The sequence below is a fragment of the Erithacus rubecula genome (assembly GCF_903797595.1).
Source record: "Erithacus rubecula genome assembly, chromosome: 20".
Taxonomy (NCBI): domain Eukaryota; kingdom Metazoa; phylum Chordata; class Aves; order Passeriformes; family Muscicapidae; genus Erithacus; species Erithacus rubecula.
In genome coordinates, this window is record NC_136672.1 from 7,244,349 (window position 1) to 7,265,776 (window position 21,428).

The 21,428-nt window shown below is 47.2% G+C and overlaps 1 protein-coding gene across 1 annotated transcript in view; it reads left to right on the forward strand.

Moving 5' to 3' along the window:
- The first annotated feature begins 17,136 nt into the window (after window positions 1–17,136).
- Window positions 17,137–21,428, forward strand: part of HLF (HLF transcription factor, PAR bZIP family member) — a 32,244-nt gene continuing 27,952 nt past the window's right edge. The window contains exons 1-2 of the mRNA XM_079323638.1: window positions 17,137–17,444; window positions 18,602–18,937. Coding sequence (XP_079179764.1) covers window positions 17,339–17,444; window positions 18,602–18,937 — 442 coding nt within the window. The 5' untranslated portion in view covers window positions 17,137–17,338. The remainder of the gene's footprint in view (window positions 17,445–18,601; window positions 18,938–21,428) is intronic.

Below are 21,428 nucleotides of genomic sequence, written 5' to 3' on the forward strand. Positions count from 1 at the left end.
TGCAGGGATGAGCCCAGTCACTCCAGTTCAGAGTGGCACCTGTCAGCCCAGGCACTGGGGCAGCTTTGCAGAGATGTTAGCAGCTTAAACATGTTCGTGGAGTTAATGGGAATTAGGCACCTAACCTACTTAGATGTTGCTATAAATGCTGCTAGGCATGTTTAGGTACCTAAATACCTTAGTAAATCTTTCCCCTGGCTGTTTGCAGTGATAGTGTACCAAAAATCAAATGCCAGTGACTAAAGCCTCACCTTTGTCCTCTCTAACCAGCTTTGCCTTTCCCTTGGGATTGTTTTCATGCAACACTAAAAATACCAGCCAGCTCACAGGTTGTACCATCCAGACTCTACTCATATTTTTATGGTGGCTTATTTGTTACTCATTCTAGATTTTTTCCACAAACAATGGCTGATGTTGACATGGATTTAGTAGGTTGGCATTTTCATAACATTAATTTAAAATAAGTTGTTTTTTTACAAAATAATGGTATTTAATTCTCTTCCCACAAAGATGAAATGAGTTTTGTATTGTTCATTATGAAATCAGTAGAGCTGAAAAAAAAAATGGCATGGGCCAAAGATCTGTTCCAAATAGAGCCTCATGTTTCCCAGTGTGAAGCTGGGAAGTTGAAATCTGATAAGCAATGCTGATTCTGTTCTCATGTACAGTATCAGTCAAACCCAAACTAATTAAAACTATAATTTAAAGAGAGTGGATAAAAAAATTCGTTATCCCTCCTGCTCCCAGGTATGTTTTGAGAGGTTGGTTTGTCTCCTGCAAATTCTGGCCCTGAGGCCACAAGTTTGATCTGATGTCCATTGTCAGGATCTCCATTTACAACTTCCAGGATTAGCTGAGGTTAAGTGTGTGCAGGGTTAACTGCTGTCCAGGGATGTTTCCTTGCCTGTGCCTTGCAGCTCAGGAATTCTCAGCACACAGGGCAGTGATGTGTTTGGTGTTCACAGCAGTGCTCAAGACTCCAGAGAATTTAGTCCAGCACTTTTCCAAAGCACACATGAGCTGTGTTCTTCCTTCACCTTAGGAATGGTGTTATGGAGACACTGAACTGCAGCTACACCATCCTTATTATTCACTGAGGGCTGCAGTGAGGGAGGGTGCTGAAAGGATCCCTCATCCTGATGAGGAAGAATCCAGTTTCTCCAGACAGTACACTATGGGGAATTTTGGTTTCATTGTTAGGCTTCTTGGCTAAAAGCAAACCAGGAAAAATCAGTAGTTCTGCTGCTGTTTCTGATAAGCCACTATTTCACCCTGACCCCTAAAAGCTACATTCTGATCAGAAATGTCTTCATCTCCTCTCTAGTACCCTGCCTGTCAGCTACCCACAGCAGTATTTCCCTGTAGTCCAATTATTGTTATCATCAAGAACTCTCCTTGCTCTTGTACGTGAAGAGAACTCATTAAAACGTGATTGAAATGGAAAAAGAAATAAAATTGTGTTTCTTGCCTGAAATAGAAATAAAACAATAATAGCACTTATATGGGAAAGAGAAAGGCTCCTATGAAAGCAGAGCATTGGGGTTCCTGCTGATGTTTTCATTTTCACTCCAAAGGCTGGTAATGCTCCCCTGCTCCTTTCCAAGCCCACTGTTCCTGGGAGCAGCAGGAGCCCGGGGCTCTCCAGGGACAGGGGAGATCTCAGGCCCTGGCTGGGCTGCACATGTTCATCTCCAGCCTGAGCCACTGGGGACCCATCCCTAGGCACTGGAGTTAGTCATTGGGGGGTTACATGTTCCAAAATGAAGACAGCTGCTCAGCACTGATGGCATGGCATGAGCAGGAGCAGACAGGCCCCTAAGAACCTGCCTGGCCCTCTCAGACAATATTACCCCTTCAAGAAATGCAGAACTGTTGTAAATAATAAAGATACAGAGGATCAGGACATAGGCCCTAACTGTTGAAGTATGGCTCTATTGTTACTTGGCTAATTGAAAGATGCAACCAAAAGGAGTCATTTTGGGATTAACTGAAAATGTGTAAATGCAGTTAATCTCTTCTTACTCCTTTCTCTGCTCATCTTTGGGAATGCAGTTCAGTTCCTTGAGTCTAATCCCACCATGGATGTGTTTAACCCATTCTGGCTGCAGGTGCTGAAACAGCACAATCCTGCAGGCTCTGCTGTTTCCAATAACCACTTGGAGTCCTGCAGAAAATGATACAAAAGCCAAAAATTAAATCAATAGTAAATGTTCAGTAACAGGAAAACTACTGTGGCTGGCTGAGGATAACAGCAAAGTGTTTTACTGCTGTGCTCAGAGGTTGTTTGGAACAAAACCCTGAAGTCTGTTTCAGACCAGGTTTGTTACCGTTGCTCTTCCCAATGTTTCATAAATCCACTTACAGGAAAGTGGAAGAAAAGCCCGTGGTAATTTCACCACATTGATAAAAATGCAGGTTCTCATTTATAAGAAAATTCAATAGCCATCATGACTGAAGTTTTGAACAGCACCAGTGGCTGCTGCCAGGGGCTGTTCTGGGCCAGGGACACTTGCCTGGAGCACGGGGGGAATTATCAGTTCAGCTTCTGATGTGGCTGAGGGAAATCACAACTCTCCAGGTGAGGAAAGGATTGAGTTCCCTTTTTTTGCTGTAGCCAGAAGGGAAAGGCAAGCCAAGGGCTCTGGGGCTGGAGTGAGGACAGGGGCACCCTGCCAGGGGCATCATCCTGAGCTCAGGAGCTGGACCCTAGGGAGAGTTACCAGGGGTGCTCTTCCTTGCTCTCACAACCTTCAGCTCACGAGGGAAAGCTCTCAATCCAAAATCCAGTGTGCTCTGCAAAGGCACCAGCAAGCTGCAGCTGCAGGCAGGGAGGTGAAGGAGCAGAGAGGTGCAGAGCAGGCTGGAATTCCTGGCCAAAGCCACAGCTCAGCCTCCTCCCCCTGCATCCAAAAAATGGTTCTTGGATCCATCCATCCATCCATCCATCCATCCATCCATCCATCCATCCATCCATCCATCCATCCATCCATCCATCCATCCATCTCCTGCCCTGCCAGTTCTGGCCATGATCCTCCCCTGGAGCAGAGCAGTGCTCAGCTCACTCTCCCTGCCACTGGCACGTTTCCAAGGCAGGCACTGCAGCTCTGACAGCTCCCAAGTGGGTAAATTGAGTTTGCAGTAATCCCAAATACCTGAGATAAGAAGCACAGCTCTGCTGTGGAGGCTGAGGGAGGCACAGGGACTCGGATGGATGTACGTGCCTCACGTCATGTGTCTCTGCCAGCACTGCAGCCTAATTGGATTTCACAAATGTGACTTCTGTGCCTCTTGATCACAAAACCAAATTAAACCTCAAGAAGTTTTGGATAAATCTATACATGAAAGTTTGCCCCAAAAATAAAGTCGCATTCCAGCTCCTCTGCCTAAGCAGGGTAACAAAATGAAAACTTCAGAACTATTGCTTTAAAACAAATAAGAGAAGCAAAGCACAGCCAGCAGATCTGAATTCCTGGGTGCACTGAATAAAATCAGTCATGTGATAATGATGGGATTTTCTAGAACACCTTTTAGGCATGCAATTTCTGCATTAAATCTATTCAGATGTCCCTAGAACATCTGCTGCTTCTATAAAATGGGAGTAACAGCCACTTTTTACAGTGCACTGACAGCTACAGATAAAAGCCTGGTAATTGTTAGCAGGAACTACTGCTTAACCAGAGATTTTCTTCAAAGTTAACCTGCCAAGATTTTTAAGAGTATTGCACATGATAGCCCTGTGCCGTTCACACAATTTTGGGAGGTGGAATACGTGTTTAAATTGTAGGTACCAGTGGGATTCAAAGAGATTCCAGCCTCCCTTGAAGGCAGATCAGACACGGCAGCAGAGGGAGCAGAGCAAATCCCCAGATTTGCTGCTAATGTGACCTAAAATCAGTGGGAGCTGCTTGAGCACGCGGGTGCCATGGGCTGCTCTGCTTCCCTTCAGGGAGACACCAGAACACCTGCTAAAAACCCTGGGCAGCCCCGAGAGAGAGGAGAATCCCCAGGCACTGCCCGGGAGGATGCACAGCTCTGCTCAACACACACCTGGCTGCTTTCCATCCCTCCCTCTGTGCCCACGGTGATTCATGAGCCAGGGTGCAGAGAGATGAAGAGGCTGCTGGCAGATTTCTCCCCGGAGTCTCCTCTTGAAATGGATCCACCTTTCCAGGGAAGCCTCACTTGTGCTCCCAGCAAGGTTGGGAATGCTGTCACTCCTCTGCAGCTCTCGAGACGGGCAAACATCATCCTCCATACACTGAGGCACAAAAATCAGGAAACCTCTTCTGCTTTGGTGAGATCCAGAGCTGGAGTGAGATTTTACTGCTCTTGGAAAAACCAATATTCTGATGGATTAGCCGGGTGTCCCTCTGGTATTCACAGCAGCTGCTTGAACAGCTGTAAAACAGCACCTAAAAACCAGGGGCTGCTGGCACACAGGGCTCCAGCAGAGCAAGTTCTGCTACAGAAAACCCAGCTGAGAACTTTCTTTGCAAAAGGGAATAGCAGCTAGTGGAACAGAAAAAAGAAACCCATGCCTGAATGAAAGGAAAGTGACACTAGGGAGGACTTTTGAGCTCAGAATAGCTCCTGCCATGCTCTGTCACAGCCTCACTCCCTGAGCCGGGGAGAGGCTGCACGGTGCTCAGTGCTTGTAGGCAAAGCCCTCTGCACAGAGAACCTGCAACCTGAAATAAAAATCAGTCTGATTTTCGTGATTTTGAGTGAGGCAAAGTGTTAAAAATAATAAAAAATAAATCACATCTCCTCTTAACTATTATAAAACTGGAAAGCCTAATGGACTTTTTTGGTTTGTTTCAAACTCCCATCAATGCTGTTGGTGCTGCTGCTGTGTCACAAAGGGGTCTCTGCTGACAAGTTTGTTCTCTAAACAAAGCAAAACTGCAGCATTTTATGTCTGCAACTGCAGTGTGTGTTAGAGTTACAGGATCCTCTCCCATGAACTCATGCATGTTTTATTTTTTATTCAAATTTACAAGCACACTCAGAACACAGCAAATCCCATGTTTATAATAAAGCCAGTGTTCCCTTTTCAGAAAATCCAGTTGTATGGACCACCACAGACCCTTTTCTGACCCTTATGCCAGAAATATGACATTTCCACAGATTTGTTTGAATTTCAAACCCGGTTACTGTTGCAGGGAGCTGCAGCAGCTTCGAAGTTTCAAGAGTGAGAGTGAATTGTTCTAGTAGAGATTACTCAAGAGCGACTAATCTTAGCATAACAAAGCCTTTGAATGACTTCCAAAGGACCTCAGTGCAAGTCCTAAGTAAATCAGTCTCACCTATTCACAACACTGAGCAATCAAAAAAAAAAAGGTGCTACCCTCTTAAGATCTACCTGATCCTACAGGAAACAGGGACAAAGAGAGAGAGAGAGACAACACTGATTAAAACTCAATGACTTTTCCAAAGTCATGCAGCAAGTGGTGGCAAAGAGAGCTGAGGTCACCAGCCTGGTGCAGATCAAATGTAAAGGTTTAAATCATAAGAAAATTTTATTCTTCAAAAACAGTAGTAATATATATATATATATATGTTTCTAACCTTTTTATTTCTAGCTCAAGAAAATAAAAACAAACAAACAAAAAATATATAAGCTTCTTGCAGAACAGGAAAGAATTTACACAACAGAATAGTTGACAAGTCAGTTAGATAATGACCAAGATAAAATAATGATGCTGAAGGTCTGAGCAAAGCATCAGAGAAATGTTCCAAAAATCTTGTCTAAAAGTCTGCAGCAGCTGACGTTTTTGTTTCTGTTGCATGGAAGATTCTTGGCCATGGAGGCATCGCCCTGCCTGATGGCTCCAGGACAAGGAGGAAGGAGTTCCCCAAGGAGAAAAACAATCCCCGAGTTGTACAAGCAGAAATGCAGAGTATTGTGAGGGGCTGATGGTGCTGAATGGAGCCAGGGATGGGACTCTGTATCCATGGCAGCTGAGGAGTGACTCATGGCACCACTATAAATACAAACTCGCCTGCAAAGAGCACACTGGAGTAAAATCTGCATTTGAACTGCCTTTGCACAGCAAGCTTGAGACTCCGCTTGTCCCGGGGTTGGCAATGCATCCCTCGGGATGAGACCCTGGTTTGAACAGGAGAGATCCCAGGGTCCCCCTGCTCTGTCCCAGCTGGTGGCATCCAGGGACATCACACCGGGCAGGGGCTGAGGGAGGGGTCATGCCATGCCATGAGGGCACCAAGGCAGGGAGGGAACGTGGCTGGGAACCACTGCAAGAGCTCAGCCTGCAGTAATTCCAAATATCTGCTTCAATCAGGAACGAGCCCCTGGCTCGGGCAGTGCCATCGGTCACTGAGAACAGAGCGATGGCACAGGAGGGAGAGGTGGCTGGAACTGGGATAGCCATTAAACACTGCACACCTCACTGCACCTCTCCTGGGAAGCAAGAACAAGGCACTAGAATATCTGAAAGTTCCTAGAAGGAATCGCAGCCCTCGTAAAGTCATCAGGCAGAGAGCTCTGCTGGCAGCCTGGAATTCGCATCAGCAAATAGTTTGGGATGTTTGCGCTCGGAGAGGAGACTGTAACTTGCCTGCCTGTGAAAAACGGGAAAAGGCAAAAAGCCTCTCCAAACTGAGAGAATTTGCTCGGTGCCCCTGGGCCAATGCAAAGCCATCCGTGGGGCTCAGAGCTCTCTGCTCCCCCAGCCAACAGCAGGAGGCTGGAGACTCCATCCCGCTGGATGGACGGCAGTGAACGAATCCCTGCGGAGACAGAGCTCTGCTCAGGCTGCTTTGCACTCAGAGCTCTCCAAGAGATAGAAATAGCACTTGTAAAATATATTATACCGAATTCTTAATGATTTCTAGGAGGCACAGATAACTCTCTCATTACAAGAACCTTCTTCTCTCCGCAGTGTTTAAATATCCCCTGGCTCGGCGAAGGTGGGAAGAAAGTCAGAAAGCTGATTTGGTTCAACACTTTGAAAAAAAAAAACCTAATAGAAAAGCACTTCCTCTCCACTCAAGGTCATAAACCAGATGAAATCTCACTGCTCTGGTAATTTTTCACAGGTGTTATTGTATAGCTTGAGATTCCAATGAAATGGAAAGATAATCAATTTGGAATCCCATTAGTATGTACCTTTTATAAGATTAGAAATTTCACAGTATATTATTTTTTTCCTACATTAGTTAAAATGTGTAACAGCACTTGATTTAACAGAGCTGCATGGGCAGACAGTATTTCAACACTGTGAACATCTGTTCTGAGTTACCAAAAATTCCAGCTCAAAAACAAATATTTCCCCTATAAATCAACCCAAACATTATTCTGAGTGTTGTAACAGATGCAAAATGATTCTGGCTCCCTCTGCCCTGTGGTTTGGCTCTTTGCTTAAACTTAATGTGAATATATTTATTTAAACACTTCAAGAAATACACATCTGAAATGGCTATTTAAGCTTCCCTGGAGTGTGTCTGAAGTTGGTTATATGTTTATGGTCAGTTGACAGACTGCCTCATTAACTACAGATTCTATTAATTAGTGTAAGCTCTGTTACAGCTCTGCAGATAAACCTGTTCTGGAGCAGCACTTAAAGGCCCACTCAGGTGTTGTGAACACTTCAGCCCAACAGCACAGAACTGGTGAGCTGAGTTTGTGAGAGGGGCAGAGTTTATTTTGGGGTTTATATTCATTCTGTTCTGGCCTATTTCAGTGGGATCTTTGCCCCCATTGTTACTGCTGCTGGTCATCTTCCATGAGCTCAATGAATCAGAAGAGGTATTGATTTATTTGGCATAAAGAAATTAGATTTGTTTACTAAACATGAAATTTGGAAAGAGGCTTTGCAAGAGGGTTCCCAGTTAATGGTCTGAGTATGTGAATAAAAATGTTTACTTAGGCAGAAGCAGCAATTCCATATTTTGAGGTGTTTAATTGGATTAAGCTTCATATGAACAACTGGGATTCAAGACTTTTTTTTAATAGTTTATATGTAAAAGGTCAGCCAGACAAAGATAAAACTGAATTGTACCATAAATAACTACACACTCCTGTATAGAGCAAAATCCTTTTGGTTCATCCTCCTTGCACAAATTATCCTTTGGGGGCAGAAACAGGGCTCTGCTTTGCAGATGAAGGTTTTGGAGTTGTTAATCATTTTCTGTCTTAAATGCTTGGAGAAAAACAGTGTGTGTGGACTAAATATAAACCTGCCTTTAGTGCAGCTTGGGAAATGGGAGTCCCAGGGCAGTTGTCTCCCCCAAACCATGGGAACACGTGGGCCAGAGGGAGACAGGAGGATGGCAAAGGGAGCAGGGCAGGACACAGGAGCCTGTGCCAGTCAGTGGAAACCACTCGGGGTTCAGCCACAAGAACCTGCATGGTTCCCCTGCAAGGATGGCAAAGTTTTTATGAAGTTGAGGGCCACATTTTCCAAATTTGTTAATAAGGCACAACAGTAGAAGTGCCAGGGAGCTGCAGATATGGAAACCTGCATAAAAATGTGGATTTTGTTCAACATTTCTATTTGTGAAGAGATCAGAACCCATTCTATATGCAGTAGGGTACATCCTTCTATGGCATTATACATTAGCTTTATATATTGTTAATTAGGCCTAATTTAGGCCTCAAAAAATCTCATTAAAATTCTGATTAGTGCTGTTGGCAAGCAGCCATCTAAAAAGCCTCCATTTCTTTCTTTGATAAGTTTGAAGCCGCTATAACAAACAGTAAAAATAAGATCACAGCCTTCTTTCTCATGCCAATCAACATAATGTATTCTCCAGGTCAAAGTCATTTAAGGGAAAATACAGGAGGAGGACATCTTTATTTCCCTATATGGATGCTGTCAGGTGGCTAAAGAGAATTATATGTTTATGCCCTTTGGCAGTTAACAAACAAACAAAAAAACCCCAAACTTGTTATGAAAATGCCAGTTTTAAGCCCTCAAAACCAACTTACTCTGCAAGCCAATTAAATACAGGTTGTTGTTGTTGTTTTATTTTTTTAATGCTTTAAAAATTAATAGGAATAAAAATATTACAAAGGTGGTTTAATATTAAACCAGTCCTGCCTGATGTTTTCTGCATAACTTTCTGCCTGATGCTTTCCATACAGCTTGTAGTCTAAATGCCTGGCCAGGAAAACATACAGACAAGAATATCTTTAGTCCAAATACAGTCAATTATGCACCCACATTGCTGCAGATCAGTGCAGATAATTTTAAAAGAAATCATGACATAAAAAAAAAAAAAAAGTCAAAGGCAGAATAAAGCAACAAACAATAGCAGGGTTGCTCTGTTTTCTTGTGTCTGTGTATGTTGAGGGGTTGTTATGATACAGCTGCCAGCTATCATTGTATTCATCTCAATTAACTTCAACATTTCACTTTAATGCAGAAAAACTTTTCAAAGCTGAGGGCTGCTTGAAATGGCAAACACGAGGAGTGTGTTCCAGTGTTCATTGTCTCTGTGTGCTCAGGCCTTGCAGCAGACACAAGCCATGAGCCTGGAATAGCAGAGGAGCACCAGGACTCTGCAGACAGGCAGGAGGGCTCTCATCTGTCCCTGTCCCTTGGAGCACAGTCCCCAGGGTGCAGCTGCTCTGTCCTGTGTCACCCTGGACACTGTAAGACAAAGCCAACATATGATTATGGGAAAATATCATCTTTTCCTTCTGATAAACACCCAGCCATGCCACTCAAACCCAGCTCTGGGATGCTCTCTATCAGTAAAGCTGATTCTGGGTTTGAATACACATTTTTTTAAATTCTGGCTAACTAATACTCTATTTTTCCAAGCCCTTTTAACCTGTAATCTTTAGAGGTCTAATCGGACTTTCTGTATCAAATAAAGTAGGGAGATAAACACACATAGAATCCACAGTGCATTTGCTTTTTAAGACAGTGTTCAGTCTCTGTGTTGCATTGATATTTGCATAAGCAGGTTTACAAAAACCTGGGAAGCCTGGTAGGCTGGTATTTAACATATTCTGATATGATATGCCAACTAGTTGGCAGCTGAAATTCCTGATGAGAGATTTAAATAGAATGAAATGGGCCATAAGAGAGGTGGTAATTTAGCAGAATGCCCTGGCTGGGGGTACTTGGGGTACCCAGGCAGGGCTGGCAGCACTGTCAGCAATCTGCTCAGGCACTGCATGGAACTGAGAGGGGGAGTACATTAAAAAAGAAGAGGAAAAGAACACCCTCAGTCTCATCACCATGATTTAATTAATCTAAACCTGCAGGACAAACTGCATACAGTTAATAATGTGCATTTCTGCAGTACTTGCTGCTGTTACAATAATTCTTTCATAAGAAGACATAGCATGACTTTAATGCTTTACATTTAGAAGCCTGATTTTTGTCTGTAGGAATTTTCCCAGTCTTGCACAGGTCAGGCTTTCCTGCCAAAGATAAGAAAGGTTTATCACAATTCTGGCTTCTTAGTAATTTAAACCCATACGATTAAGAACTGCTCTGTGCTTTCTGCATTTTGTTTTTTCGAGAGCAAAACCTGGGAGCAAGGTGGATGTCACAGAATTAATCACAGGAAGAAATCCCAAGCTTAGGGCAGCCTAGCAAGCCTGAAGCCCAGGCAGCAATCACTTGGGTGACTTTGAGAGAGCTGGTTGGAGAGCAGGGGTTTGCAGTATCAAGCTGTACAGATCCCGAGCTGATAAGCCCGTGCATGTGGAATTCTTCAGGCGAAATTCTGCCTGACCTTCCCCAGCACCGTGCCTCCGGCAAGCTCTCTGAAAGCAGCCATTTGAAGTCAGAGAAATCTGGGTCATTGACTTCAACAGAAACTCTGATTAAGGAGGGGACGATGCTCAGCTCCTGCACCTTTCACTCCTCCCTTCTGCTGCAGCTCTGCCTGGGGATGGGCTTTTTATTCTGTGCTCGTGGGTGCTCTTCTGTCTCCAGTAAAACCAATGCCAAATTCCAAAATCAAACAGCCTGAGCATGTAAGAACAGCTATTTCTAAACTGTCTTTTTGCAGCACGCAAGCCAAGAGTGAAAAAGGAAGAGGAATGGAGTGCAGAGGAATAAACGGAAGGATCAAGTTGTTTTTCCCATTGGCACCATCTGGGAGTTGTCCTTAATCAGGGGAAGGTCTGACTGCAAAACAGGCCAGTTCTCCTTTATCTCTCTTCTCAATCCAGTTCTGTCATCTGGCTGCTTACACCTACTGGGTCTAAAAAATTTGCCAAGGCACCAAAGGCACGAGGTGCCTGGAATGGCCTTGAGAGTCTGGTTAATGCTTTACAGGGGGAAGGTTGCTTTAAAAAGCAGAGTGGAGTATTTGTTCCAAAACTGTAGTCATCACTGAGAGCCACACTTACTGAGTTCAAACCAGGTCAGCTGCCCAGGCAAGAACATGTATTTGATCTACCCTGTCATGGTAAAGGCTGCCTGTAAATTTTGGCAGAGAAAATTATTAATCTTTCAACTCACAGCATATAAGCAATGACTAGTAATACCTCTTTTTCTGAGAACTGGAATGTCTTTTGGAACCACCCCAGATTACTTAAGAGAAGTTCCTCTGCCATCTCCCAAAAGCAGTTCCAAACCTGTCTCTCCCACATTCAATTAAACTTAAAAAAAAAAAAAAAAAAAAAATTAAAAATAATGAAGAAAAAAAAATAAGGTGGGGGCAGCTCATGGTTCATTCAACAGGCATTTTTCATCCCTCAGCTGCACCTCACGGGGACAATAAACATCCATTTTTCAGCAATCAGTGCTGTGGGTAGCAGCTTTGCTTGGAAAGCCAAGTGGGGCTCTGGCCAGAACCTCTGAGGAGGGGAGGGAGGTGGAGGGCAGGCACTGCTCCTCGGTGTCTCTCGACCTTCTCTTCACAAGCCGCTGCTTTTCAGCTCAGCTGGGTGTGGGTATGTGAGCGTTCTCATGTGGCTTTTCACAGCCCTCCGTGCTCTGCGTCACACAGCTGGGAATGCACTGCCCTGTGAGGCCAGCCCGGGAACTCGCACTGCTCCGGGACAGCCAGGGCTAAAACAAAGGCTGAATCATGAGCCTCTTCCAATTCTCCCCTTTAGTCTTTTTGTGGTTCGGGGGGTTTTGTTTGTTAGTTTGTTTGTTGGGTTTTTCGTGTATCTCGCTCAATCCATTGTTTTGGCTCCCAAAGGGCCGAGGTGGAGATGCACTCAGTGGATGGACCAGTGGGTATTTAAGGTACTGCAAACCATTTGCTTTTTCGGTCTGTCCTGTGCCTTGACCCAAACAATCCTTCTGCATTATTTATCCTCTCCATCTTGCACCTTGTTCTCTGCCTGCCCACTTCTGCAACTCTTTTCTCCACACAGAACATATCTAACAGAGGAATGAAGTGACAGTAGCAGCTCAGCTGTGACCATACATGTATCTGACTGGAAGCTTTGCTCAGGTTTGAGAGATCTCTCACACTGCACATACAGTACTGGTTCCCATTTAGCCCTGAGAGAGAAAGAGAAAAGCCTGGATTCTTCAGACCAGTCTATATTTAAATACACACAGAGTTCCAGATCACAAGCTGACTGTACAGTCCCTGTCTCCCAGCACAGGAGTGTCTCTCCATCTATCAGTAACCATATTTCTGCTGAGCTATGATTGCTGCATTGTCTCCCTGCCCCACTTTTATCCATATTTATGGAGAAAATACAGGTAGGTCCCTTGGAACATACTGGTCAGCTGGATCCCTAAAAAACCAATTTCACTCCAGCTTTCTGTACGAGGAAAAAACTCCGCAGTCATGTTTCCAGGAGATATTTCAGAACAGAATTCCCAATTTCCATTACAGGCTATGCCAAGGCAATGTGTAGGAGAATGGGAACTGCTTCAAAGCAGTGGAGAAAATGAATCTCATGAACTGGAGATTTTTACCTAAAAACCCTGCAGTCCCTCCTTTGTAGAACGCGTTTAAAATAACTCGGTGCGGAGCGGGGATAGTTACTGAGTTCTAAGCGAAGGGGCACGAACAGATTCAGACCTAAGGGCAGGAGCGAGTGCAGGGCAGGCCCAGGGTCACCCAACGGGGCACAGCGGTGAGGAGCCGAGCGAGCTCCGACCCGCAGCGGCCGCGGAGATCCCGAGGGGCCGGGGCAGCTCGGGCACATCCCGCAGGGCGCCCGGGGCCGGCGGGAGATGAGGGGGGACACGGGGACGATGATGGGATCGGTGCCGGAGCCGCCGCTCGCCTCGGCGGCACGAACGCATCGCACGGCAGGGCAACAACCCGCGGCACGGCAACCGTCCCGCCCGGACAGCGCGTTCCTCCGGCAGGACACCCGCGGCCGGGTCCGCATCCTTCGCAGACCCCTGCCGGCAGGACGCCCCTTTTCCCCCCGGGACGCCCCCGTTTGGCCGTGGCGGGGGGCGCTGAGGGCGCTGAGGGCGCTGAGGGCGCTGAGGGGCCGTGCGCGCGCCCGCCCGCCGGCCCCGCCATTGGCCCAAAGTAGGTCACGGCCCGCGCGCGCGCGCGCTCACGTGACGGCCCCGCGCGCGCTGCCCCCCGCGCCGCGTGACCGGCGGGCGGGGCGCGAGGCCGCCGTGAGGGGAGCGGGGCCGTGAGGGGAGCGGGGCCGTGAGGGGAGCGGGGCCGCCGTGAGGGGAGCGGGGCCGTGAGGGGAGCGGGGCCGTGCCCTCATCCTTGTCGCTGTCGCTGTCCCTGTCCTCCCCTCACGGACCCACCCGCGCCTCCTCCGCCCAGCTCCGGCACCGCGGCCAGCGCTCCGCAGCTGTCGGGCTGCCCGCTGGCCGCCCCGTGCTGCTCGGGACCCGCTGCGCTCCCACCCGGCCCCGGCCCGGGCGGCTCCGGCCGAGCATCCGCCGGCCCCACCCGCAGTCGGTGTCCGGGCACCCCGGGTGGGATGGTCCAGGGCGCTGACCACCATGTCCTTAGTGCACCTTGGTAGAAGCATCCCTGAAAAGTAGAAAGATTTTTCGACTTTAAAATGGCCTTGCAGATTGTCTTTGCTAAAGAAAATAATCGCAATAATAAATCTTACGGTACATTAACCACTGGGTACTTGGTTTGAAAAGAATCAGATTTTTAGGCCGTATAACTGATGCCAGTGGTGGGAACAACCATGAGCAGAAATACAAATACGGCTTGAGGTAATTTTTTTTTTTTTTTAATAAGGCACCCATCAGGATATTTTCAATACAAAAACTAAGCAGCTGCATAGTCTTTCCTAAGCCGTAAAATAGAGATTTTATGGGTGAATGCTAAGCTAAGAACACATGCCAAAAATTTACTGCAATTGGAAAATGGAGAAATTCAGATAGTGTACCATTAGCTCTGTTTTGTCTTGGAGGCTTTACCTGGCACGCTCCATGTGAGGTCAGCCAGTGGTCAAAACAGCACCAAGGAATTAGGAGCCACCTCTGGAAAAGGGGTAGCAAGGAAAAAAAAATCAATAATTTGCATATACAGACAATAATTGGAATATAGACAGCCTGGAATTCAGGCTATTTGGGATGAAACCTGCCTGTGTAGCCTGGCTGGAGTTAAATTACTGTTCCTATTGTGTGAGACTGAAGGTGACAACCCCATCGCCCTGCTCAGGTACTCTGCTCAGCTTTTGCTATAAATCTGGAGGAGTTATTTCGCCTTTCTCATCCAGGAAATTCCCAGCTCCCGTGTGTGTTGGGAATGCAGAGTCTGTAACTACACACAGTGCTGAGAGAGGCTTCCTTTGGTTCCACACTTGCACTGATCTGCCCATAATTTACCCCAGTCAGTGTCAAGCAGTGAAGCAGTGCAGGTTTCCTGTCCTGTGGTGTTGGAAATGCTGTTTCTTTCTGTTGAGTTGGGTCAATAATCATAAAAACACAAGTAGTTGTGCTCAAGTTGAGCTTTCACCCGAAACTAATCTTGTTATTGGTGTTTCCCAGTATCCCCATTACTTTTACATCTTCTGTTCTATTTACTCTTCTTTGCTGCTTGTCATATCTCCTAAATGTATCTATTTTTCTTTAGGCAACATAGAAGAAACGTTCTGTACCACATCTGCATAAGGATTGGCAATCACCCTAATCTTTGTGTCACTCATCTGTACCTCTGTAATTAAAGGTTTCCACTAACCAGCAATTTGGCCGTCTGAGGCAACGTTGGTACGTGTACAGTCATTTAATAACCCACGTTTTTTTTCCTTGGTTAGGTGCCTCTTAAAAACTCCTGTGCTGCTGCTATCACACCCCTGCTCCAGTTGTGAACCATGTGGCATCTGTGGCATCTGCTCAGCCATGCCCTGAGTTTGTTCCTGTCACTTTTCTCTGTTTCTGCGTGGTCTGATGGTCACAATCCTTCATGTTTTTTGTGCCAGTGCAGTTTTATTGATTTGAATGTACTTTGGACTTTCATCGCTTGCTTGTTTTAGGCAGTTCATTTAACAAGACACTGGTCAGTGCACCTAATAATAGATAATAGAATTACAGAATATCCTGAGTTGGAAGGGACTGACAAGGATCATGCAGTCCTACCCCTGGCTCTGCAAAGACACCCCAACAATCCCACCCTGTGCATCCCTGAGAATGTTTTCCAAATGCTCCTGGAGCTCTGGCAGCCTCTGGGGAGCCTGTTCAGTGCCCCACCACCCTCTGGGGAAAGATCCTTTTCCTAATATCCAACCTAACCCTCCCTGACACAGCTCCAGCAGTTCCTGACTCCTGTTCCTGGTCACACACATAACAGATGCAGTAGATACACGAGGGGAAAACATAACTGTTCCTCAGGCAGCTTTTATTTCTAAATACTGGGCAGTTTATGCACATAACTTATCTTTATTTGCTTCTAGTGAATATTTATGAATGTTTATATTTGTTGATGTTTAATAATAAATGAATAAACACAGATGGTAAAACTTTGCAAAGTGTGATGCAAAAGAGAACCTAAATGGGAAGAAGGGAGATGCAGATGTCCACAGGCACCTGAAGGGTGCAGTTACTCTGGGATGAATGCAGCTCTTGCACAGCCTGCACGGGCTGCAGGCCAGAGCAGATGGGAAATCAGCCGTGCTTGAGCGAGGATCACAGTGAGAGGGGAGGAAAGTCCCATTTGAGCAGAAACAGGGCCTGGGAGTCTTAGTGGATGACAAGTTGACCATGAGCTGGCAGTGTGCCCTGGGGGCCAGGAGGACAGTGGGATCCTGGGGCAAACTGGGAAGAGTGTGACCTCTCTCTACTCGACCCTGTGTCCCATCCTGGGCTGCTCAGGACTAGAGAGACAAGGGCTGCTGGAGACGGTCCAGCAGAGGCCACAAAGATGATTTGGGGTCTGGAGCATCTCTTACAAGAAGAGTCTGAAGGGAGCTGGGCCTGTTTGGTCTGGAGAAGACTGAGAGGGAATGTCATCAGTGCATATAAGTATCTTCAAGGTGGGAGCCAGGAGGATGGGTCCAGACTCTTCTTGGTGGTGGCCAGTGACAGGACGAGGAAAAACGGTCACAAACTAAACCACAAAAGCTTCCATCTCAACATGAGGAAAATCTTCTTTCCATGGAGGGTGTCAGGGCTCTGGAACAGCTGCCCAGGAGGCTGTGGAGTGTCCCTCTCTGGAGATGTTCCAAACCCACCTGGACGCGTTCCTGTGCCGCCTGCTCTGGGTGACCCTCCAGGGCAGGGCAGTTCTCAAGCCCAAGGATTCTGTCAGGCGGTGAGAGCCCGGCTGGTGCAGGTGACAGCGCTGTCACCCGCGGTGACACCCGGCACAGTGGCGGGGAGAGCTCGGTGGGAAACGCTCGCAGAGCCACGGCCGTTCCCTTGGCACGGGTGGGACCCCCGCGCGCCGGGTCCCGCTGCCCCGGGGGAGCCGCCACACTCGGATGGCCCGAGCGGGGTCAAACGTTCAGGCTCATTAACATCTCATTAACACATTCCTCCCGGTTACCGGGGATGCGCTGCGGCCCGCGGGGGGGTTTGGGGCGGGTGTCCCGGGGTTCCCCCCACCCTCCGGTACCGGCCGCGCGCGTGCCGGGGCGGGGCGCACGGGGGGGCGTGGCCGGTACCGGGGAGGGGCGTGGCCGGCGCGCCAATGGCGGGGCCGTTATCGGGCGTGACGTCAGCGGCGGCGGCGGCTGCACGTGGGCGCGGGGCGGGCGGGCGCAGAGCGGCGCAGAGCGGGCGGCGGGAGCGGCGGCGGCGGAGCAGCTGCGCGGCGGAGGGGCCTGACCCGCGCCCGGTCCGCGCCCTGTCCCGCGGCCCCAGCGCCCCTCGCCACCGGCGCTCGGCCCGGCCCCGCGTCCGGCTCACCCGCGCCGCGACAGCGGCCGCAGCAAGGGGGAAGGAACCGCTCGCCGCGCAGCTGCCCCCTCGGGCCCCCTCCCCGCCGCCGCGGGCAGCCCCCACCGACAATGTCGCGGCCGCTCCCGCTGAACCCCCCGTTCCTGCCGCCCACCTACGGCGTGCTGAAGTCCCTGCTGGAAAACCCGCTCAAGCTGCCGCTCGCTCACGAAGACGGTGAGGCTTCCCCGGGACCCCTCGCGGCGCGCCCCGGTCCCGCCGTCCCCCGGGGGCCGCGGCATCGCTTTCCCGTGTTCCCTTCCCCCGCCGCTCTGCTCCCAGGCGATGGAGCCCCGGGACGGCGCTCGGGGCGCTCTGCCGGAGCTAACGGGACGCGCTCGGCGCTCCCATCGCCGCTCCTTAGGGCGCTCGGTGCCTCGGGTGACGGGGACCGCCATCCCCATCCCGGGCCCCGCAGCAAACCGCTCCCGGCCCCGCGTTCCCGGTTCGGCGGGAGAAAGTTGCGGCTCCCCCGGGAAGCGGAGGCGGCTCGGAACGGCCGCACCGCGTATGGCGAGCGGATCGAGCGCGCACGAAAGGCACAAACCGAGCGAAGGGCTCGCAGTTCTGTCTCCTCGTCTTTCCGAGTCCCGCTGCCAAGCGACTCGCAGGATTTCACCGGGGCTGTTGTATGAGGTTAAAAATAAAATGCTGCGAAGGCTTGGTAGCTGACAGGAAGCTTTAGGAGTTCAGATTTTTGCAGATCTTGCAGAGAAATCAGGCGTTTCCCTTAAAAAACGTGCATTGAAATCACTGGGAGCCGTAGAAATGAGGAAGCCTCAGTTTAACTTTTTTTTTGCTCCTACCTTTGAATATTTTGGTGTCTCTTGTGCGCATCAAAACCGTGTTCTGTCAGCCTTTGCCACTCTATGTTAATAACATTTCGAAGTGCAGAATTTGGGGACTAGTTTGCTTGTGCCACGACTAGCAAAATTGTGGCCTTAGTTTAGAAGAATTACAGGATCCCAGGGATTTTAGGCTAGGACTGTTCCTTTTCAACAGAATATATTAATAGCTTCCAGTTTGCTGGAATACTTACATGTCCACTTTTAAGTCTGTCAAGTACTTTTTGATGCTGACATTCAAAGCTGTGCATGGAGTGGAATTGTTTACTAAAAACAAAGGGCAATCTCAAAAATGTGGTTGGTTCCCACAGAAGTGCTCAGTGACATGACCCCTCAATTGTCTTCCAAGCAGAGTGAGTCCAAGGACTTAATTTTTGAAGGCAGTATTCCTTTCTTACACCTGAGATTACAGCAGAAATAATGGAAATAGTAGTAGTTAATGTTTTAATTACTGAGTTCTTACATGTTAATTATGTGTTCTTGTTTAAGCATTCGGTAAAGAAAAAGACAAAGAGAAGAAGTTAGATGATGACAGCACCGGTACCACAGTCCCTCAGTCAGCTTTCTTGGGTCCAACATTATGGGACAAGACACTGCCATATGATGGAGACACTTTCCAGTTGGAATACATGGACCTGGAAGAATTCCTCTCAGAAAATGGCATTCCACCCAGCCCAAACCAGCACGAGCCTAGCCCACACCAGTCAGGTCTCCAGCAAGCTACCTCAGCATCACCTTCTGTCATGGACCTCAGCAGCAGGGCTTCTACTTCAGTCCATCCAGGCATGGTGTCGCAGAACTGCATGCAGAGCCCGGTCAGACCAGGTAAATCAGCCCTCAGAGCTCCCCTGGTGAATTTGGCATGAGCCCCTCCTCCCCACTGTAAATCACTGCTTCTCCCTCTGCAGCTGACAGGCAGCTTAGAGCCCAGAGGATTCCTGTCACTCACACCCCAGCAAATAAAAACAATAGCTCCAGTTATCGCTAAGCTGCTCCACCAGGAGTTTTGTTTAAATTATCAAAGGAAAACTCTGGGAATTCCAAGGAAACTTGGCTGTCTTAGTTGGTATCTTAGTTGTTAGCAAATAAAAAGATCGCAGGATGGCCTGGATGCCACAGTGTTAAAAGAGTAGGGAAAGAGAATATTCCTTCAGCCAATATTTGTTGTGAGAACAGGAGTGGGCAGTTGTTCTGGAGTTAAAGGTTAATGCTTCTTACTTGAAATTTTGGCCATAATCTTACTCTCTACTGAGCAAAGTAAAATTTGCCACAGGAACTGAGTTTTGGAACAACATTATAATCTTGCTTAAATTGGCGTCAACTGAGTGTAACTCTGACCTGAATTCATAACTTGTATCTGTAGTCACCTTACGCTTAAGAAAACACCGTGGAGTCCAAGGCCTGGTTGTAATGCACGATTCCAGTCTGTCTGATGTCAGTGGAAGTCTTTTATTATTTTATTAGCACTTGAGATCAACCCTTTAAAGACACCAGTCCAAATTCAAAGTAACTGCTCTGGCTTGACACCAGCATGGCTGAGATCATGGGCAAGTGGAAGAGTGTCAATGTTGAAGTTTGGGAAACATGAAGCTTTGCCTTTTTCCTTAAAAAAAAAAGTAAAAATAGGAGAGTGACTTCTTTATTGTGGTCTTCTGCTCACACGAGGTGTGCTAGAGCAAAGTGTGCTCTTGGCAGCAGGAAACCACTCCTGTCCCTCCTGCTTGATCCTTTGCCATGCTCAGCCTGCGAAGTCATTGTCAGAATCATCTGATAAGGAAGCAAAATAAATAAATAGAGAGGCAAAAGTTGTGGAGCAGGATGAAATAGAAATGTCTTACAAGTCTGCAACGTTCCTGTCTCATTAAAAAGAAATAAAATGTCCCCCAGAGCTCCCCAAACCTGTCAACAGACTTCTTGGCCTCCCATCAGAAGTGTGTGTTTAGTCATGGATTTCATTTACTTACTTTTACTTTGTGTGGATTTGACTTTGGTTTGTGTTTCAGTTTCAAGGCTTTTCATGGTTAACTAATAACTTATAAGGGTGTCCAAAGTTAAAATATATTTGGAGTAGGCAAGAGCAGAACATGAAACCCGTTGCTTTTTCTGAGCCAGCTTTAAAAATAGTGACTATGTGCCACTCCATTTTCTGTCACTTGTGCACACATAAAATTAAAAGCAAATAATCTGTCCTCATTCTCTTTTATTTTCAGAGGAGCCTGGTAGTGAGCCAGGCTTTTAATGATCACCTGTCAGCATTGGTTTGTAATCAGCTATCTGTGTGACTTTTCAACTCATTGATTTTTTTTTTCAGTTTTTCCTGAGCCCTTTGCAGCACAGGGTTACAAACTTACCATACTGTGCACTTTTTTACTGTTGTAAAGGACATTATGTCTCTTGAGTAGGATAAAACATCTAAATTTGCAGATATTTTTCCCGACGCTATCTTGCCTTCACAAGAATAGATTTTTTTTTTTTGGTTAAGTGTGTTTCGTTTTTTTTTTAAGGAAGCTCATTTCACTTCTTAAATAATATTTTCTTGTCCCCCATTACAGATAGGAAGTGTGACTTTCATTAATAGTAGTCTGGTTTATCATCAGGTTGTTGAACTTTTTATGTGCTGTCATGTGAAAGTCTTTCTTTGACAATCAGTACTGAAGAGAAGACCATCTCACAGTTTAGCATTTGAGCAAGTTTGAGAATATAACAGCATATATATTTAAAAAAAAATTAGTAAAAGTAAAAATGACCATTCCAGGGTTATCATAAAAGGGCCAAGGGAAGTATGCTGCTTTGAAATAGGGAGGTAAGTGTTAAAATCATTGTAATGGAGCCTGTTGATTCATATATCTTAAGACATTTGAAATAGGTTTTTTTTTTTTAATTGTCACATAAAGGTTCTTAGTTGGTGTGAGCTGTCATTGCAGTATGCATAGTGTTGTGATTTGTGTTACTGTGATAAAGCAAAAAACAAATAGTAGGAAGTATACAGTTTCAATACAGATTAATTCCATGTGATCTTACTACCTTCAGAAAAACTGAATGTTTTAGGCATTTGTGATTATAAGAAACATTTCACTGGTGTTTTTTTTGAGTTTTGCCTTGTGATGGGAGCCTGTTTGAGCTTGTGGGGTGGAGGAAGGTCCATCCTGGCTGCTGCTCTTTGCCTGCAGGTTTGGCACTGGGGCCACGTGCGGGTGGGCACAGCTCCCACCCTGCCTGGGGGGGACATTCCCTGCACGTGGAGCCCCAGCTGGGACTCTGTGGCTCCCACACCCGGGCCAGGGGTGGCCCATGGGGGATTTAATGGGGAGGAGAT